Source organism: Hyperolius riggenbachi, chromosome 6 (genome assembly GCF_040937935.1).
Source record: "Hyperolius riggenbachi isolate aHypRig1 chromosome 6, aHypRig1.pri, whole genome shotgun sequence".
NCBI classification, from domain to species: domain Eukaryota; kingdom Metazoa; phylum Chordata; class Amphibia; order Anura; family Hyperoliidae; genus Hyperolius; species Hyperolius riggenbachi.
In genome coordinates, this window is record NC_090651.1 from 288146885 (window position 1) to 288169228 (window position 22344).

Here is a 22344-nt window from a genome sequence, read left to right on the forward strand (position 1 = left end):
TGTAAAGATGCAGAATGTTGTGTGGAAGAGGCCACGAGTTGCCCACTGCAACATTAAGTTTACGACCTTTATTCAGTTCACTTTTTCTCATAAGTTTTCTCCTAGGCTATATTTTTGCTCCTAATCAATAAAATGCAAGAAAATGTTCAGAATAATTGTGACTGTACTTTTTGCCTACTGTTTGGCACGTTTCCAATTACAGAGTGATGAAAAGTGATTTTAAACAAAAGATTAAAAATTATCCCCAGGAGAAAACGTTGAAGATAAAGTGAACTGAATAAGGGCCTGTATCTTATATTGCAAGAATTAAAGGATACATCAGAGCTGGCAAAAAAAGAGATCTACTTACCCGGGGCTTCCTCCAACTCCTGGCAGCCAATATGTCCCTCACTGCAGCTCTGTTGTCCCGGGATCCCCTCCGTTCCAGATGCGGAACCTCACCAGGTTGGCATCTACTGCGCCTTCGTGAGCAACGCTTGGGGTCAGCTCACGTTGTCTGTAGTGTTCTGCGCATGTGCAGTACTTCTACTTCTGCACAGAGTGCTTCAGAACATGTGAGCGCGATCACCAGCGGCTCAGGCGCAGTAGATGCCGACCTGTTGAGGTAGGCATCTGGAACGGAGGGGATCCTAGGACAATGTAGCTGCAGCGCGGGACATATCGGCTGCCAGGAGCTGGAGGAAGCCCCGGGTAAGTAGATATTTTTTTTTGCCAGCTCGGATGTATCCTTTAAGCCTTTTTTTTAATTAAAATCTTTTAAATTCACGTTTTTTCAATAATGTCTATAATGGCAATTGTGTGAAATTTACGGTAGATATAAGTTGAGTTTTTGTAACTTTCTAAAAGTTTATTAACTGTTGGAGTTCATAGCTCCCTTCTGAGCATGGATTGCAGGGCTGGGGGCATATCGGCAGTGAGAATCATTTTGTTCTTGAATGTACTTGGAATAGTCAAATTAGAATTTGAATGGAGCTATCCTAGCAAATAATCATATCTGATTTTCTTAGCAGTTGGGTTGGAAATTTTTTTCTAAAAATACTGTTTTGTATTGTGCAATCAAGAATTATTGAAAACCTTATAGAAATGGCAAAATTCTCTCTAAAATTTTTTTAAAAAAAAAAGTCAGCACAATGGCATATTAGTCGTAGCCCTCCAACCACTTGCTACATGAAACTGAAAGCAGGTGTCTAAATCCTTTGACCTCACTTCTCAGCGTGCTCCTTGTATTGCTTGGAGAGGCTTTGGAGCAACAGAAGCAACAAAGGGGTAGGATACGGGGTGAAAGAATTTTGCACTGGAAGGTCATTGATGGAAGTAGCATATTGAGGGCATGGCGGCGGCGATCCCCGGCCGCTGATTGGCAGGGGATTGCCGATCTGCCTTACGGTGCTGCTGCGCAGCAGCGCCGTACAATGTAAACAAAGGAGACATGTGTCTCCTACGTTTACATTTAGTCTGCGAGCCGCAATCAGCGGCTCGCAGGCTATTCACGGAGACCCGCTCCGTGATCTGACAGGAAACGGCCGCTCGCGCGAGCGAACTTTCCTGATTAATTAGGGAGGCACCTGGCGACGCAGAACTGCGTCGCTGGTCCTCCAGCTACCACTTTGCCGCCGCACGGTATGAGTGTGCGGTCGGCAAGTGGTTAAAATGATTCCAGTTGCCTGGCAGCCCTGCTGGTCTTTCTGGTCAGACTAAAGGTGGCCATACACTTATAGATTTGCAGCAGATTTGACTATCAGATGCATTTCCATCAGATGCCTGTCAGGTCGAATCTGACATGAATCTATCTGATGTGTGCCACACACTAGGAACAGATTTCCAATAGATTCCAGAATTAAATCTATTGGAAATCGTTCGGAATGCATTATTGGACCATTCGATCCAGCAGATCGACCTAGATCTTCCATCCTGTCAGATCAAATCCATTGAAATCGAACAAAATCGGCCAGAAATCGATCAATAGATTTGAAAGAATCGATTTCTGATTGATCAATCGATTCTATAGAATCAATCGTTTTGATCAATGGCTGAAATCGACCAGTGTATGGGCTCCTTTAGGTCAGAGCACCTGATCTGCATGGTTGTTCAGGATCTACGGCTAAAAGTATTAGGGGCAGAGGATCAGCAAGGCAGCCAGGCAATGTGCATTGTTTAAAAGAAAGGATGTCAGCCTCAATTTCCCCCTCACTTCAGGTTCCCTTTAAAGTATCATTTATGAACCCCACTCTATTTTTGAATCACTTTCGTTAATATCGTCAAATATAGTTGACCGGTAATAGGGCTGTATGAACATGTTTTGTGCGGTAGTTGTCATTGCACGGAACCTATCCATATGGATTTCTATTGCATAATTGAACTGATCCACCTTGTGAACATGTAGGGGGTCTTAGTTGTATCCCTTTTCACTGGATCATATACTTTACCACACTGCACAGTTTTCTTATTTGGGCACTTTATGTACTGCATAGCCTATTAAAAATAAAGCTAAATTTGTTGGAGTACATTTTTTGTGGGGGGGGGGGGGGGGGGATTACTCACCCCTAAATATTATCGAACTGGATAATCACAAAACAGTTGTATGATTTAGTGTAAGGTCAGTGAGTGGAGCGAATCGTAGATTTCCCTGAACATGGTTGTACGCACCATAGAGCTTCTTATACTGAAGCCGCTTAGCAAACGTTTATCAATAAATGAGACCTTATTTCTGTATGTTGTGGAGAAAATAGCTTTGCTTGTACAGCTGGACAATTCAATTGCTTTCTGATTATTTAAACTATTTAATTCAGCTGCTGCTTACAACATTATTTAATTATGTTGCTGATATTTTACATTAACATGTAGCAAATTACTTCAAGCGATTAACGGCAGACGGCACAGAAGAGCTGCTGCACGACGACATTATCCTATTTCCTGTAATTCAGAGTTCAGTGGCTCATGCAATTCTCTGATACACAAGAACTATGCGGACTCCACAGTGGATATGTGTGCAAGTGTCTTCTAGTGTGTTGATTGTTTTCTAAAGCATATCCCTTGTAAGCAGGCCATGCACTTCCTTTTCCCATTGGATTTGTATTAGATTGTCACTCTCAGTTGATTAGGGATGGGACAGGAGTGGCGGTAGATGAATGGCCTATTTGCGTTACACTGCATTGAGCAGTACAATGCTACGGTTTGACTGCTTTTTCAGTAGACTTCCTACTGAAATCTATTGACTATCAATGTGCAGTGTGTGGTAGGAATACATCTCTTTGATCACATTCTGATCAGAGAGGGGTTGATCATTTTGCCACTTTGGGTATCAATCTATGTGTTTAGTCACCTTTAGAATGCCCATGTAGTTTAGGATTAGTTGTGATAGCAGCCATACGAAAAGGGCCTTTGTATTAAGTGACAGTCTGACGTTTGGAATCCAATCAGAAAGAATCGCACACCTATATGAGAGCAAGTCAGCACTGGATCCTTAAAGGGCCACTCCAGCGAAAAAGGTAAGAAGTTAAAATGTAAAAGAACTGACAGGTTTTGGACTAGTCCATCTCCTCAGGCGGGATTCTTAGGGTTTTTGTTTTTTTTCAAAAGCATTTCCTGAGCATCAGTTGCTAAGTCTAACTGACAAAATAGTGTGCAGGTGAGTATAGAGGCTGGCTGGTATCTTATTATTTTGGCAGTTAAACTGTTGTTCTGCAATGTTTTTGAAAAACCTGGGAATCTCCCATGAGGAGATGGACTAGTACAAAACCTGTTGGTTCTGTCAAATTTTAACTGCTTACTTTCCTCGCTGGAGTGGTTCTTTAAGCAAACGTCTTGATGATTCCAAGGAAGGGTCCGCACACATGCTGATTGCAGGAACAGTGTAAATGTATTGTCACATCTTGACAGTTCACCGAATTTTTTTTCGGGGGCAATCGGGTCCCTTTTTTCCTGCAGTCAGCCTCTGTGCAGACCTTCAGAATCGGTCTGACAATTGGCTCACCAATTTTTATTTTTCGGTTTTGAAATCCTAATAACCACATTTATAAAAATGGGCAATCAAGATTTCAAAACTAGTGAATTGTTGTATTACAATGACCCTAAATTGGTGATCAGAAACTTGTCCTATTAGTTCTACCTGTGGCCCATTATTCTAGAAGTTGCAGTTAATGGTCCACCAAAATGGCAAATGGGGGTTTGTAACAATTCCACTGGTTTTTATTTCCCATTGTGAAAGTAGTGAACACCATTGGCACGTTATTAATATGCTGATCAACACTAAAGTGTTGTTGAATAATGAGAATATAGTGAGGAACCAAGGGACCAACTAGGAACCAAGCGAGTTGATACAGTAGTTAAGTTATTAAAACGAGACCGACTCTTAAGATTTAATGAGGTTTTGGGTTTTAGCAGTTTTGTCAGCTGTTCTGACATTTTTCCTCTTTGACATTTGCCTAAAATTATTCTGCTCCTATAACAACCGCCTTCCTGACACCATATTTGACATGACACTTTAAAGGGGCACTACAGCGAAAAATTATAAAATTTAAAATATGTGCAAACATATAAAAATAAGAAGTACACTTTTTCCAGAGTAAAATGAGCCATAAATTACTTTTCTCCTATGTTGCTGTCACTTACAGTAGGTAGTAGAAATCTGACAGAAGTGACAGGTTTTGGACTAGTCCATCTCTTCATAGAGGATTCTCAGCAAGGCTTTTATTCTTTATAAAGATATTCCCTAAAAATGATTTAAACAATGATGCTGTCCAGCCTCCCTGCTCGCTACACAGTTTTTTGGCAGTTGGACAGAGCAACTGCCATTCACTAAGTGCTTTTGAAAATAAATATATCCCTGAGAATACCCTATAAAGAGATGGACTAGTCCAAAACCTGTCACTTCTGTCAGATTTCTACAACCTACAGCAACATAGGAGAAAAGTAATTTATGGCTCATTTTACTCTGGAAAAGGTGTACTTCTTATTTGTATATGTTTGCACATATTTTAAATTTTATAATTTTTCGCTGTAGTGCCCCTTTATAGTACACCTGTAACAAAACAGCCCCTATGTGGTACTTGCCTTGGGAGGGGGAAGCTTTAGAATCCTAACGAGGCTTTCCCCGTCGTCTTAAGCCTCGGGAATCCAGCGCTGGCTCCACTGAAAATTCCCCAGACAAGCACTGCGCAGGCGCAGCAGCACATGGCGATATTTGCCTTCAAGGCTCCAGCGCAGACACAGTAGAAAATAGCCGAGCCCAATCAGGTGCGCTCCACTTCGCAGACGCGAGTCATCCACGCAGTAGAACTGACCTGATGGGGCTTGATTATTTCCGCCGTAACCCTGATCAGAAAGCTTCTACTGCGCCTGCGCTGGAGCCCTGAAGGTAAATATTGCTGCAAGTGGAGTTCAGGGGCTTTCTGCTCTGGATCCAGGAGGCAGAAGAGGATGGGAGAAGCCTCATGATACAGAGACTTCCCACTCCCAAGGTAAGTGCCCCCCAGGTGTTGTTTTTTTTTCATTACAGATTTCCTTTAACCTTGCCTCTTAAAATAAGTCCCCTTCCTGATGCCTAACTTTAGCCTCCTACCCTGACAGAACATCCCCTCTTTAATGAAAACCCACTTCCTGACTCCGAACCTTAGCTTTCTAATGCCATCTAATAAATCTAATTTTCAATTTTGGCGTCCACCCACCGTACATCCACTGATATTTGGTCTGCACAGCTAAAGTTGGTGGTGCAGCCAAGTACTTGTGCTCAGACCAGTGCCTGTGTCTTGGCTTACCATCTATACTAGCCCATGTATTACAGAACAGTGTCTGCGGAAACATTGCAGACCTTTAGCCCCATTTTAGTACATCGTTTTTGACCAAATGTCGCAATGAAGCAGTAATTTAACATTCTCCATTCACCTCTAGGTGAAACTGCCTTTGAATATTTGATGCTTATCACCTTGCTAGCAATTTTGTATGGAATATTAGCACAATATCATGAAAGAATTCAATTTGGTTACAATCTAATGTCACAAATGTCAAGAACCATTGCTGTGCCATTCCAAGGATTGCCCTTTATTGCTACTTAACAGCAGAGTACATGGGAGCAGCTGGCACAATATTTTGGTTTGGCTGCTCTTCTTCAGGTGCCTATCTGAAGAAAGTACAATCTATATATGGTAGTGAAGGTGGAATACCGCAATGCCCCTGAGTCTCCAAATGCAGTACGCAATCATGGAAGGCCAAGCTGCAACAAGTGACACGGGAAAAAATCGGCACGATGCAATGATGATGATTGATACGTCTGAAACATGTCAGCCATTTGTCCATTTTGGTTTTGAATACGTCCTACAATAAAATACTCCTTTTTACATCATGTGGATTTCATTCTGCCACAGTCCATTTATACTATTGATTCCAAGGCATACTCATTGAAGATGGGCTGAATCCTTTTTATGGACAAACTTGACTCATAGGAGCATCAAGGGATACTGTTCATTTTCAGATGATCTTTTTTTCCTGATGAATGATGGGCACCTGTTTCAAGAACAGCTTAAAGGATACAGGAGATGAATAAGCCAATAGAAGAATTACCTGGGGCTTCCTCCAGCCCCTAGAAGCCTGTGTGTCCCTTGTTGCAGCTCCACTCTCAGCCAGTCTCCTGGGGTCCGGTCCATAGCAGCTGCTGACCCAGCAGGAACGCCCCACTCGTGGTCATGCTCCCGTGATCGGGCACATTCTGCCCAGGTGCAAACAGATTGCTCTAATGGAAACCTATCGATTTCACTGTACCTAGCGTTTTGCAATCCACAAGCAATCAGATAGCAAAACCCTGATAGTGGAAAAGGGGCCCATAGTTTACTTGTTCTGCTCCACATTTACCAAGTCAGGTTTCCAAAAAGTAAAAATCAATCTCATTAGCTCAGGAAACATATATTCCCATTCACCAATTAGTGCTGCATCAGATAGTGCCAGAAATGTGCACAGGAGCAAGCCCAATCCTGCACAGCACTGTTTCTGCTACAAGACATATATCTACTGACTTGTGCCTTAGATGAAGTCACAGAGGACGTATATCTACTGACTTGTGGATAAAGTGGTTAACAAAGTAAGTGCATGTTTGTGTGCGATTTAAAGAAGTTAGTGCACTATTAGAGAGCTTTCTCTCCCCTTTATTTTTTGCTTATTTGCTATTCGGACAACCTGCTGACATTCCTTCCTATTTACTCTTGAAGTCTGTGCATGACTGGTGTGTGATTTGTTGATTGGCTGTGCCATTCCTGTATTCACCTTTTACATTGTTGTGGCAAATGCTGTCATTGGATGTTGTATAAAGTTACATTTTATAACGGCGTTGGGCTTCCTTGCATTTTTAAAATGATTTAAATTAGGCATTTTGAGAAAGGGCTGCATTGATTGAGAGACTTTTTTGAGCTTAGTAAATGAATGATAAAACCATTTAGCAATTATCATGTTCAGGACTTGGTAACCAACTCATAAGGAAATTGGTGATAGAATAAGAGATACACATTTGTTAAGCTTGCTGGCACTGCAGGGATTTCTATAGCTGTGTCCTCTTTGGGTTTCTTTTCTTTGAAGATAAATTTGTTAGGCGTATTTGTTCCACTTGGGAGACTCTTTTTAATAATTTTACAGTCATCTGAGTCCTATCAACAGACAGAGCAGAGTGAATAACAGTGTAACATATAAAGTTCTGGAGCGTTTGCCAATGTGCTGAATGTAATTTTAGCAATTCCAATTATCATAACCCTGTGTGTGTCCCACCATCTGCCAGCATTGAACTGCGATACTTAAAGCAACTGTGAAATTACATTAAATAAAACAAAAAAACGACAATGTCAGCCTTTTCTTTGCATTCCGCTGAAAAAATTGCAATAAAAAAAACGAATACATCCTTATTGGTTAAAGGGTTACTAGAGCCAAATAAAAAAAAAAAAAAACAGTTTAACTTACCTGTGGCTTCTTGCAGTCCCCGAGAGTCTTCCTCTGCCCGTGCCGTCCTTCCACGATTCTCTAGTGAGCAGCAGTGACCCCCGGAAAGCTGTCCGGTCACTGCCAGTTGGAGGCTACCGCGCATGCGCACCCCCAACTGCAAGCACCCTGATTGCACAGTAGTGCTTTTCACGTAGTGTTCATGCGCAGAATGCTGCCGGCAATGCGGATGTGGCGAGGAGGCGTGTGGCTGGCCAGCTTTGCGAGGGTCAACGCTGCTAAGTGGAGGGTCTCTGAACGATGGCGCAAAGGATGACTCCAGGGGGCTGCAAAACGTCCCAGGTAAGTTAAACTGCTTTTTTTTTTTTTTAATTTGGCATTTAGATTTCCTTTAACCTGTTTTCTTTCTGTGGATATTTTGTGGCTTAAGGTGCCCATACATCACTTGATTTTGCGGGCCGATCAACCCTCTGATTCAATAATTTTACCTAATTGGAAGGGAATCGGTGATGCAACATGACGACTGTATGATCAATCTGTCAAAAGATTTCTGGTCGAAATCTGATGAAAGGATCAATCAGGAATGTTGGTAAAACATCGGTAGTAAGGGTTTGATTGGGTGCATGGCAGGAACAGCATTCAATATAGCGATGACTGATGGACCCCTGGCCAGTGTCCCCCAGAGTGTATAGGCCCTTGATACCCCTCCCACCCCACAATCGAAATTATCAACCAGGAATGTTATAAAAATCTAGGTCGCAAGGACTCGATCAAGTACATGACACTAATGGCATTCGACATTGCAATGACTTGACCCCCGGCCCCCTTCCTACACACACACACGCATGCACGCACGCACGTTCAGTGTGTGACCAGGCGAAAGCTTCCTAAGGGCTAGTTCACACTGGGCACTTTGGCAGCATTTTGCTGATCTCCGGCGATCAGCAAAAACTGTTTTTTCCACTGCACAGGAAAGGGATTTAGGAGTGATTGCATTATGTGATTTTATAACATTGAAATGCAGTCGCTCCAAAAATGCTGCATACACCATCAGCAAATCGCTAATCACTGGCGATCGCTACAGTGTGAACACTACCATTGACTTGCATTAGCAGCAGCATTTTGCTGATCGACGGTAATCAGCAAATCACTGAAAAATCACCCAGTGTGAACTCACCCTATCGAGATTAATTCCTCTGATCGAATCTTATCAATGGTTGATCTGGCCATACATTGAGTGATGTATGGACACTTTTAGCGGGGTTGGATTGGTGGCCTTTTGTCCCTGGAGGTTCCCACTGAAACATTTGTCTATTGATTGTGGGCCTGCGGACGTTGCTGCTGTTTTAGAAGATACTGATGGTTTACAGTGCAAACATCTGGTTTTGTGACTAATCCTCTGCATACACCTTCCCCCACCACTACACTCACTGCAGGGATGGGATGGTGTCACACTCAGACAAGAAGTAACATGGCAGGCAGGACTTGCAGTAATGACACCAGCCATTTTAAGCAGTTGCTCTCTAGGATTCCAGCTGTGTATTCCACATCACAACTTTTTTTTAACTGGTCAGTATGGCTGAAAGGAAAAGTTGTCAAACTTACAAACAAACACAGAACATTTATATCGCGCTTTTCTCCTGGAGGACTCAAAGCGCCAGAGCTGCAGCCACTAGGACGCGCTCTGTAGGCAGTAGCAGCGTTAGGGAGTCTTGCCCAAGGTCTCCTACTGAATAGGTGCTGGCTTACTGAACAGGCAGAGCCGAGATTCGAACCCAGGTCTCCTGTGTCAGAGGCAGAGCCCTTAACCATTACACGTGTATACATCCAAATGAATCCATATACCAAATATAATTTTCCCATCGTGAGATCCACTATGAATTACTTTTTGCGTAGGTAGCTGTCACTTATAGTCGTTAGTAAAAATCTATCATGTTTTGAATTGGTTCATATCCTCATGGGGGTTCTCTGGGTTTTCTTTATTTTCAGCAGCACTTACTGAAAGGCAGTTGTACACTCCAACTGACAGAATAGTGAGCAAGTGAGTAGGGTTGCTGGCTAACATCTTTGTATAGATAATTTCCAGCGAGTTTGTTTTGTAAAGTATAGAAGAAATACAAAGAATCCCCCATGAGGAGATGAACTGATCCAAAACCTGTAAAATTTTTACGACTGACTGTAAGTGACAGAAACGTAAGAAAATTAATTTATGGTGGATTTTTAGTGTGGTGCACATGTACATCTTATATGTAAGCATATACCTGTATTTGACATTTACAGTTTTTGTGATGGTGGTCCTTTCACATTTACTTTAAAGAATATGTTTGTTTTTGGCTCGCTTTCACTATAGGATTCAACCTTAAAGGGAAGGTCCAAGCAAAAAAAAAAAATGAGTTTCACTTACTTGGGGCTTCTACCAGCCCCATGTAGCCATCCTGTGCCCTCGTAGTCACTCACTGCTGCTCCAGTCCCCCGCTGGCAGCTTTCTGACCTCGGAGGTCAGGGCCGAATTGCGTACATTTTTACACATTCCCGCTAGTGCAGGAACATTAACACATACATTTTTATGCGTTAGTGGTGCAACACATAACTTTTTGTTCCTGCACTAGCTGGAATGCGTAAAAATATATACAATGTGGCCCTGACCTCCGAGGTCAGAAAGCTCCCAGCGGGGGACTGGAGCAGCAGTGAGTGACTACGAGGGCACAGGATGGCTACATGGGGCTGGTAGAAGCCCCAAGTAAGTGAAACTCATTTTTTTTTTTTGCTTGGACCTTCCCTTTAATTGATGTCAGGAGTGCTACAGCTGGGAAAAGGGGATTACACCCCTTATGGAACATCAAAATGTGTACAAGCTGGCACATCCATAATCGTCTTTGTTTCTTGCAATGTTAAAAGCCGACGTTTCGGATCCACAACGGGCCTCTTTATCAAGGCACAGGTTGCTCTAGGCAGAAATCTATCCGCCGCTCAATGGTTAAATGAGTGTAATCCCTTTGGGAGTTAGAGCTCCTCTTTACACTCACAAGGAACATGATGTACATCCAGCGCATGGCTGCATTCATGCAGCGTATTTTGATTTGCTTTAAAGAGGAGCTGTCGGCCATACAATCTCAGAAAAAAACACATATAAGTAGATAAATACTTGCTCTACTTACATAACATGTATTGCACTGTTAATGTTTTGATTTTAGTTATTTTTATACAGTAAAAAAAGAGAAAATCCCTCTTGTCATTTCCCATTTTAAGTGTGGCTGTTTTGAAGCCAATCCTGATGTAATTTCCTCCCTTACTCTCCTCTGCCTGATTGTGTATGCATAGCCCACCCTTCACTATAGAAAGTGCATTGTCTCCGCATGAGAAATATTGGCCAATCAGAGAGGAACAGAGGTGTGGGAGGGGAAAACAGGAGGGAAAGAGGCTTCAGTCAATCAGGCTGCATTAGTCAAGTCTGAGGCTAAGTTCACAGTGGGACGTTAAAATCACACGTTAAAACATTTAACGCAGAACCAATGCCTCGTTCACAGTGCACACGTTGCGTTGGTGTCTAACGCTGCAGTTAAGTGAAAGTACTGCATGCAGTGCGTTATACACGTTATTAGCTGCGTTAGACTGTTTGCACATGCTCAGTAATGACTTGGAAGCATACTTTTCATTGCCTGTATTTTCTACTGTATCTGCTGTACGAGTTGGTAACGCTGCATTGCGACACTTTGGGCGCGTTGCGCTGTAAGTTTGCGTTGCGACTTTAATGTCGCATCAAAACGCAACGTTCCACTGTGATTCTAGCCTGAAGTAAAGAAACTGAAAAGGACAACCCAGCATGCCCTGCAACTTCCTCTTTGTGTACCAAATTTTGTGTGTACCAAATAAGAGTCAGGTAAACTGGGGAATGATCATTTATCGTCAAGAAAAGTAATAGTGATTTTAACTTTTGGATTGCCTGGTTAGCATCCTTATTACTTGTTTACCAGATAAAAATAAAGGATTGATGTTATCCCCGACAGTTACACTTTAAAGAAATCTGGTAAATGTGGGCATGTCAGAAAATAAATTGGTAAACAAAACCTGCTCTCCACTTCTGTTCTGCAATAAGCACATTGAGAGTCATTGGCTGTAATGCCAGTCTGAAAACACCTCTTTGTATATGGTTTTAATCATTCTGAACAGCACTCCTTTGCCAAGCAACTGCCATCCTGTCTTCTGTTAGCTTAACTGTGTCCGTTTTCCATTCTCTACTTCTTGTGCACATAACTGCCCTATAAAACAGATATATACCGCTGTCCATTTCAATCTCCACCACTTTGTTTTCTTCAGGTTTAGTTCAGCGCTGTGTGATAATTCAGCGAGATGAGAATGGCTTTGGGCTGACGGTGAGCGGAGATAACCCTGTATTTGTTCAGTCTGTTAAGGAAGGTAAGTGCCCTTCTGCTGATCCCTGCAACTGCTTTTATTCTTGTACGCTTAGAATATTATTTTTCTGCCCTGATTTTTGCTCCTAATTTGGAGCAGCGCTGGATTTGCCATAAAGCACTCATGCTTTAGTGTCTAGAGTGACAGGTTAAGAGGGCAGTGCCCAACACAGAATTTACATATTGTTGTGTATACTTGGCTTATCTTAGATTTGCCAAATCCAGGCATTTTTGGTTAAAGCAACCCTTGTGCCTGAATCCTGCCTTGCTTAAACGATGCATCAGGATTTCAGCAGACTATCATCTAATTCATTTCCCAAGTGTTGCATCTGCGTCATGGGTGCTGCCATTCTTCTTTCTCCTGATCCAACTAGAGCGGAAGAATATACATCCTTCACGTGTGCTCTGGGCCCTGGCTGCAACTCCAAAATGTGGAATATTTCATAACTACAGCTGTCTGTGTCGGTAAAGGGTTAATTAAGCTTCAGTCCACAGAGGACAGTTTACATGACACGTTTAGATTACTCGTTAAGGGACACTGCTTTTCTTCTTCGCTCTAAAAGATTATTTACGGCATAAAATCTGCTACCACCACAAAAATAAAAAAATGTGGCAGAACAGCATTCAAACAGTTAAACACAGCTTTTTCTTCTTCAGTGGAAAATTTGCTACCGTATCCGAAGAGGTGATAACATTCTCTTTTCTTTACATTCCTTTGTCTGCTACAATTAGTATACATTCAAAGCTGTGCTGAAGTGATCACTAGATGTATAATACAGCAGCTATGAATAAAATGCAATGGCAGCTTTCAGAGCAGATAAACTGTACTTTGGGAATATGTAATGTGTAAACAAGTAATATTGCTTGTGCACAAAAGTAAATATGGTAACTGTATGGGTAATGAAAAGTAGGACAATATTTTCTTTGAATGTTATAAGTTTTTTATCCCACTTTAAAGAGAACCTGTAACAAAAAAGAAAAGTTCTCCTGGGGGGTACTCACCTCGGGCCGGGGAAACCTCAGGGTCCCAATGAGGCTTCCCCCTCCCCTGTAGCTGCAGGCAGTCCAGCGCTGGCTCCCCCAAAGTGTCCTGGAATTCTCCCTTGACAAGGCTGACAAGCACTGATTTATTTACCTTCCCTGGCTCCAGCGGGGGCGCTGTTGCGGCTCTCTGCACGGAGATGGGCGAAAATAGCCGATCTCTGTCGGGTCCGCTCTTCTGCGCAGGAGACTTGCGCCTGCACAGTAGAGCGGCCTGACAGCGATCGGCTATTTCCGCCTATCTCCGAGCGGAGAGCCGATACTGCGCCTATTAACATCCCCACTGTTCGGGGAGCTTTATCGCCGCTGTGGGACCGAGGAGGGCGGGGGTGGATCCGGAGGCTTACCCCACCCGAGGTGAGTACCCCCCAGGCAAGGTTTTTTTCGTTACAGGTTTTCTTTAAGTTTCAAATCCGAGACAAAACAGAGCAGAGCTTGTTCAGTCTTTGTCCATTTCTTGCATTTGTTACCTGGAGTTCCTATTCCACCCTTCTCACAGTCTCGTATTTTCACTGCTAGCTGAACAAGCAGAGAAGCTATATAGGTAGCAGACAGTAAAATATGGGATGTCAGGACCAGTAGAAATAAAATCTAAATCAAGTTGCCTTGTAGCGCACTTGTAGCATAGGAGACCGTGACAAGTCCATGGCCAGCCTGCTTCCGTAATATTTTACGAGTTGTCGCTGACCGAGCTTCCATTATTTTTGGTGCCCTGGGTTAAAGCATTGCCACACAGAGCAAAAAAATGATCTGGAGGAAATGCTTTAAATGGGGATCTAAAAAAGAGATGTCGAGCGAAGTCATCAATAATGTATTTATCTTGTGGAAATGTAGTCAGGCATTTCCTGAATTACATTTGATGAATGGCTTCATGAATAATTTTATATGTGCAGCATGTAATCTGTAAAGATCCATCTGCTCTGCTCAATTCCTAGCTTGTTAATTTCAGCACTTTCCCAATGATTGGATCTTATCTCTGACTATTCATATCTACATCAGAGGCTATTCTAATCTAGAGAAATCCCCTTACATGCCTTTTATGCATCGCTTTATCCTTAAAGTGTGTCCTCTTTACCACATAAAACAAAAATCCTTATCAGACAATCTCTATTTAGTGTAAAGGTGCGTACACACCTTTGATGGATGTCCCTTGGGGATCGGGACCTGATCCCCCTAAAGGCGCGTACACACGCCGTACTCTTTCAAACGACTGGTCCGTCAGACCCTGCTGCTGGACGGTCGTTCTGACGACAGTTGCACGTGAGTACAAACTGTCGGCTTGTACTCGCTTGCATATCAGTCAAAAACAGTCTTATCAGTCTGCCAACAGCTTGTACTCACGTGCAACTGTCGGCTTTGTGCAGACATATGATCCAATGAGACAACGGACAGTGGAAAATTCTGGGTATTTTTAACACCAAACCTTATACTGTTGCCATGGTTTTCGGCAGGTTTCCTCTTAAGGGACACTGTTATGAGAAGGAAATGGTAGCTCCCATATTTACTTTTAAAGCACACCTGAACTGAGAGGGATATGGAGGCTGCTATAATTCTTTCCTTTTAAACAATGCAAATTGCCTATCTCTCAGCCATAAACCCTGAACAAGCATGCTAGTCAGGTGTTTCTGACTGAAATCTGACTGGATTGGCACGTTGAAGTCGCAATGCAAATTGCAACGCCCCAAAAAAGTCGCAACGCATCTTAATGCCCAGTTATCGTTGCATACAGTATAGCATACAGGCAATGAAAAGTATGCTTCCAAGTAATTACTGAGCATGTGCAAACAGTCCAACGCAGTTAATAACGTGTATAACGCACTGCATGCAGCACTTTCTAATAACGCTACACGTTACACACAAACGCAACGTGTGCACTGTGAATGTCGCACAGACTTAGTACTGATGTGCGTTAGTCTGCGTTGAAACATTTTTCTAAAGTACGACTTTAACGCGCACTGTAAAAGAGACCTAAAGGTAATAAATATGGCAGCCTCCATATCCCTCTCAGTTCAGGTGTACTTTAAAAAATGATACCATAGTTGTCCTGCGGCGTTTCTTCTAATTGCTTTTCTGCAAACTCACAGAAAGGCATTTAGCGGATTTTGGCAGCGTTTGGCGCGACCTGCCTTATGAAGTTTAAATGCCAGAGGACACCACAGCATTAGTCATAGGGACGTTAGTGGTGAAATGCTGATCATGGCTGGTAATTCTTCTTTTCTTTTAGATGGAGCTGCCATGCGAGCTGGGGTGCAGACAGGCGATCGCATTATCAAGGTATGACCTCTTCTTCTTTTAGCCTTGTGGCAAGCAAATCTTGTCCATGAAATGCTGATCCCTATGCTTCTTTTCTTAGAATTAATTGGCTAAATGTAAATTATCACTAATATGCTGGGTGTGGAAGTTTTGTGACCTAAATTTTTAGTACTTTCTGTGTAAAGCATTTATGCCTAACCTTTTTTTTGGCTGTTTCCTAGGTTAATGGAACACTGGTTACACACTCTAATCACCTGGAGGTAGTTAAGCTTATAAAATGTGAGTATTGCCAAATATATATTACAATTGTGTTTGGGTCACTAAGGCAATATGAGGGTGGCTTTGTATTTGTGAATTAAAATGTACAAACAGTCCTCCACTTACAAGCGACTTTAGTTACTTTTCATATATACAAACAAAGTTCTCCATGTACTAATTATGCAGTACTGTTATTACATATTTTTGTTCTTACATGCTATCCTCTGTAATAATCCCTAACTGTCCCTGCGTAATCCTCCTCATGGTTGTGTGTCCCTGGGATCTTTGTACTGCGCATGTGCGCAGCACAGACAACCGTTGGGACAGGAGGACGGGCCAGGGAGCTGGGCGGTGACAATGAAAACAACCCCAAAAAATTGTTTATACTATATGTCCAAAATGGAGAGGTATCCGAAAGTAAATTATTTATCCACTAGTAAAAAGCCCCGCCCGTTAAAAAAACGGGCGCTAGGTCACAGCCGCTACCCCCCGCAATGCGCACATATACGTGTCCTGCTTGCTCGATCCCCACCACTGTCTGAAATATATGCACACAGGGAGCTGCTTGCTCGGCAGTTGGAAAAAGCTGTTATTTCCCACAATGCAATGAGAACCTCTGTGAACCACACACAGCAAACTGTCAGATCAGGCCCTGTGTCCTAACTGCCCTGGCTGCGCACATGCTCAGTACAAAAAAGCCAGGGACACACAACCATTCAGGTGATGACACAGGGACACTTGCATTTTATTGTATAGGATGTGTCACTGTGCAGACCACGTTATTTGACTTACAAACAAATTCAACTTATAAATGACCTCCCAGATCAGAACCTGTTTGTAAGTGGGTGACCACCTGTATATTGACATTTTTAAAAAAATGAAAAAGCTTCATGAGATCAGCCTTATGGTGCCCATACACGATACAATAAAAGCATTCCATTTTCCCGTTTTTTTTCGATCTAAATGATCGATTCGAATGAAAGTTGAATTTTTTTTTTTCTATCAAGAAATTTGAATGATTATCCCGTTTTTTCGAGAAAAATCTGATTGGACATGCTGGAAAAATCTTTATATTCGATCTAATGGAATAATCAAACTAAAATATCTAATCGAAAAATTGTACCATGTATGGCCACCTTAGGGGCCTGTTTTACGCTATACACTGAAAAACTGATGCATATTCTCTCCCGACTCCTCCGTTTATGTACTTCCGACTCTTCTACTTGTAAGCTACTAACGTATTTGTCATGTTGGTTGAAAGAGTGCAATTCCACTACTGCCAAATCTCAGTAGTTGTAAATCTCTGTGAATGTGCTGTCTGCCTTGGGGAACTAACCAATCCACTACTGGCTTGGAAGCTGAACCCTTTTGGCCATTTATACCAGTCACTGCCAACTGAAATTAGGATACTGTTAATATTTGGGTTTAAAATCTATACCTAAGCTTATTCATCATAATATTTTTATTTTATTTGTTGAAGAAACTAAATGTTTATTCGCCCCTAGAGTTTAAACAAAGACGAAACACCGTGGCTCTGAGTAGGACCATATGTGGGGAGTGTGGAGAGACTCCTGTATACTGTGCTGGCCACTTGCGCCTGCGCAGTAGAGTGGACCCGATTGGGTTTGGTTATTTCTGAAGGAGCCTGAGGGGAAGCCTGTATTGCGCCTGTGCAGAAGTGCGGATAGGTAAATCTTGACACTAGCTGTTCGGGGGCTGCCAGCGCTGGATCATTGAGGCTGCAGAGGACAGGGGGAGCCTCTTTTGAATCCTGAAGTTACCCCCTCCTTAGGTACGAAACCCCAGGGGCTCTTTTTCCTTACGGGATTACTTTAAAATATATAAAAAATTGGGTTAAAATCAAGTAAGTTAAGAAAGTTGTGAGGCGTAGTGCCAAAAATGGTTACATTTTGTTGTCATTGCCGTTTAACTTGTCTATAAATTATACAGAGGTTCAGTTTTATAAATGTTTCTTGATTGCAAAATTAAGTTGTGTAATACAATCCCTGGAAGAGTTTTCTGTTTTACAAGGTGATAAACAAAATGTTTGACGATTACATTACAAGTGAGATTCACTGTTAATGAATTTGAAGTTATGTATTTGGAGTCTTATAATATGTATGCAGCACATAATTTATGGGGCTAAATTAAGTGAATCTGTGGTGGGAAGGGATCTGGATATCCATTTGATTATAGCGGATATAATCATATAAACACAAATGGCTGATGCAAAACACTTTGTTAAATATGTTTACCTTAAAAGAACAGCTGATGCGAGAGGGATATGGAGGCTGTTATATTTATTTCCTTTTAAGCAATACCAGCTGCCTGTTGTCCTGCTGATCCTCTGCCTCCAATACTTTTAGCCATACACCCTAAACAAGCTTGCAGCAGATCAGGTGTTTCTGACATTATTGTCAGAACTGCTGAGATTAGCTGCATGCTTGTTTTGGGTTTGATTCTGACACTACTGCAGCCAAATGAGCTTGCAAGCGGGTACGCGGAGACACATGATAGCTACGCCCCTGTAAGAAGTTATGGGAACTTATAGGGACGTAGTTTCTCGTCCCAGGGAGTGAAAGTGGTTAAAAGGAAATAAATATGGCAGCTTCCATATTTTTCTCACAAGAGTTGTCTTAAGTTCGTTTACAGAGGCCTTGAGGATACCTCTTAAATAAGCCGTATATTTCCACTTTAGTATATTTTTAAAAACTATGAATTTCTGCTGAAGATGTTGCTTGATCTAATCAATTTCCCAGTATTACATTTATCCCCAACCACCCTCATTGAAAAATAGATTTACGTATGTACAGTACTGCAATGAGAATCATTGAAACTGAACTTCTTTTAATAGTCGCGCTGTAACTTGAACACTGAATCGTTTAGCTCCAGTCTTCTTTGTTGGGATAAACATGTAGACACTTGTAACTTGGATTCCAGTGCTCCGTGTTTAGACAGTTTATTGTGTCTCGTCTCCAGTTGCCTCTGGGCTGGGCCGCCTGGTTAAGGTGTAGACTGTGGAGCGTTTTGTGATGTGTTTTAAACATAAACATGCAGACCTATACACACTTTTTCCATGATCGATGCTAATTGCTTACATTAAGCTTTTAAGCTTATACGTTATTACTGAAGAAGTGTTCCAATCCCTGGTTTAGTATACAGTGTTTCAATAACTTTTAGGTAGTTTTTGTATATTTTTCTGAAGTATTATAGGTGTATGCAGTTTTGTTGGAATGGCTCTTTGAGAATAAAAACCTGTATTGAGTGATGACACATGGAATTCAGCTTGCAGCATTGCCACCTGTGAACATTCCTATAATACAAGTAGTAACTTCAAACAAAAAGTTGATTGAAGCCCATGTTCAGCATCTGATGTTTTTAATGCATATGATAGTAAATATGCATTAATTAGCAATGTTCTGTACATTGCATGTCTGTATTTTTTGCAAGTGCCAACATTTTCCGTCTTACTGTACAGAGTAAAATGTGTGCTTTAGCAGGGGCCATAACTACCCACATAATTCATGAACCGTACAGGAGGAGGAGGCACCCCAAAATTAAGTAAACCAGTATTTGGCCAATGTTAAATAGCATAAAAACCTTATCTCTAAAAAGGATAAAGCCTGTGTGAGTTAAAAAATATTTATTAGAACTCACAAGTGGGATAATGCGTTTTGTGAAACCGAGTCCGCTTCTTCAGATCCATGCATGAACAGTTTTGAGAGAGTATTATTAATCAGCTCACAGACCACAGACCCATCATTCTTAAAGTGAACCTAAAGTCAAGTAAAAAAAAATTAGATTAACTCACCTGGGGCTTCCCTCAGCCCCCTGCAGCCGATCGGTGCCCTCGCAGCCCCGCTCCGATGGTCCAGGACCCGCCGGCGAACTCTTCCGGTTTGGCCGTCACCGGCCGACAGGCATAGGGACGCGAGTGATTCTTCGCGTTCCCAGCCTGTATATCGCCCCCTATGCTGCTATTGCGGCCTCCTTGTGAGTTAATCTCATTTTTTTTACTTGACTTTAGGTTCACTTTAACATACTACACCATAAGGGCTCCCACTTTGTCTTTTTTTTTTTTTCCCTGTCTCCCTGGAAGGTCTAAGGACCCCCCAAGTAGCACCACTGCACTATTAATTTAGGTAAATGTTCATCTGACGGAGTAAGTAACTGCAGAGATAAGAAACACAAGTATACACAAGAGATTATACAAGTACCGGTATACTGATGGAAAGAAGGACGTAAATGAAAAAAACGTTTCCATTATTATTCATTTAGTAAAGATGTTGTCTGCTTCTACTTCTAATAAACTTTTTAATTTATAATCTTATTTATTTATTTTTCTAAATCGGTAGGGATGTAAAAAATAAAAGAAACCCGCAGATCACACCATAAAACCCCAGGACCTATGGGGATATGCATGGGGTAGTTACCACCAATTCCCCGAGCACAGGGTTAAGATGAAATCCTTGACATGGACAAGGGGGCTTTGCACTACAGAAGGATTTCTGCCAGAGAATTTGACCAGGAGAGAACCTGGGTGAATGTAGCTGATGCATTTCATTTGTCCATGTACAAGCTGCATGAAATATAGAAAAATTGTGTCGGTTCAGAATTCTGTTAGTGGAGTACCGCAGTTGCAAGTGTAGCTGTTACAAGCACACGCAATGCTGACAGGACCACGCGCTATGTGCATGGTAATATTAACCCGTGTTGTGTGCACGTGAAATATTTAGCGCTGGTTGATGCAGCAAGCTTTTTGTGCATAGGTTGGGTGGGATCTCAAGATAATAGCAGTGACATTAACCACTTCACCACTGTGGAGGTTTTCTCCTTATGGACCAATGCAATTTTCACCTGTCATCGCTCCTTCCAATAATTCGCCAATAACTTTATCGCAACAAAATGATCTACACCTTGTGAGTTATGAGGGGGAGGGGGCTTAGAGGAGAATAGCGGGAGCGGTGGGCATCAGCACAGGTAACAGTACAGTGGTTTGCAAACGTTTTCGGCCCCCTTGAAGTTTTCCACATTTTGTCATATTACTGCCACAAACATGAATCAATTTTATTGGAATTCCACGTGAAAGACCAATACAAAGTGATGTACATGTGAGAAGTGCAACAAAAATCATACATGAGTCTAAACATTTTTTACAAATAAATAACTGCAAAGTGGGGTGTGCGTAATTATTCAGCCCCCCGAGTCAATACTTTGTAGAACCACCTTTTGCTGCAATTACAGCTGCCAGTCTTTTAGGGTATGTCTCTACCAGCTTTGCACATCTAGAGACTGAAATCCTTGCCCATTCTTCTTTGCAAAACAGCTCCAGCTCAGTCAGATTAGATGGACAGCGTTTGTGAACAGCAGTTTTCAGATCTTGCCACAGATTCTCGATTGGATTTAGATCTGGACTTTGACTGGGCCATTCAAACACATGGATATGTTTTGTTGAAACCATTCCATTGTTGCCCTGGCTGTATGTTTAGGGTCGATGTCCTGCTGGAAGGTAAACCTCTGCCCCAGTCTCAAGTCTTTTGCAGACTCCAAGAGGTTTTTTTCCAAGATTGCCCTGTATTTATCTCCATCCATCTTCCCATCAACTCTGACCAGCTTCCCTGTCCCTGCTGAAGAGAAGCACCCCCAGAGCATGATGCCTCCACCACCATATTTGACAGTGGGGATGGTGTGTTCAGAGTGATGTGCAGTGTCAGTTTTCCGCCACACATACAGTTTTGCATTTTGGCCTAAAAGTTCCATTTTGGTCTCATCTGACCAGAGCACCTTCTTCCACATGGTTGCTGTGTCCCCCACATGGCTTGTGGCAAACTGCAAAGGAACTTCTTATGCTTTTCTGTTAACAATGGCTTTCTTCTTGCCACTCTTCCATAAAGGCCAACTTTGTGCAGTGCATTACTAATCGTTGTCCTATGGACAGATTCCCCCACCTGAGCTATAGATCTCTGCAGCTCGTCCAGAGTCACCATGGGCCTCTTGACTGCATTTCTGATCAGCGCTCTCCTTGTTCGGCCTGTGAGTTTAGGTGGACGGCCTTGTCTTGGTAGGTTTACAGTTGCGCATACTCCTTCCATTTCTGAATGATTGTGTAATGATCCGCTCAGCTGCCTGCGCAGGCAGGCAGCTTTTTGACCACTGTTCAGGTCTGCTTTCTGCAGGTCTCTGGAAAAGAGACCTTTTGTCAGTTTTGCAGCTTGCTGCTGCTGGGGAATTTGCATACTTTTGTCATGCAAATCTCCTAGCCACATCCTCTAGAGGCTTGTACTATAAATACCATGTGATATCACAGACCTTCGCTGGTCATAAGGGTTTGTCCTGTGAAACACTCCTGGAGTGTCAGCCATGCTTATCATTTGAAGATTAACTTAGAGTAATTCCTGGGACTGCATTAGGCATCCTTGCTAGAGCAGTCAGGATTGTATTATTTGTATTGCCTGTTCTGTCT

General features: G+C 42.3%; 1 protein-coding gene across 7 annotated transcripts in view; it reads left to right on the forward strand.

The window, feature by feature from the left end:
- ARHGEF12 (Rho guanine nucleotide exchange factor 12) overlaps window positions 1-22344 on the forward strand; it is a 243186-nt gene that overhangs the window by 82520 nt on the left and 138322 nt on the right. For all 7 annotated transcript variants that reach the window (XM_068240993.1, XM_068240996.1, XM_068240994.1 and 4 more), the window contains 3 exons: window positions 12235-12333; window positions 15595-15644; window positions 15845-15902. In XM_068240993.1, the coding sequence (XP_068097094.1) occupies window positions 12235-12333; window positions 15595-15644; window positions 15845-15902 (207 nt within the window). The remainder of the gene's footprint in view (window positions 1-12234; window positions 12334-15594; window positions 15645-15844; window positions 15903-22344) is intronic.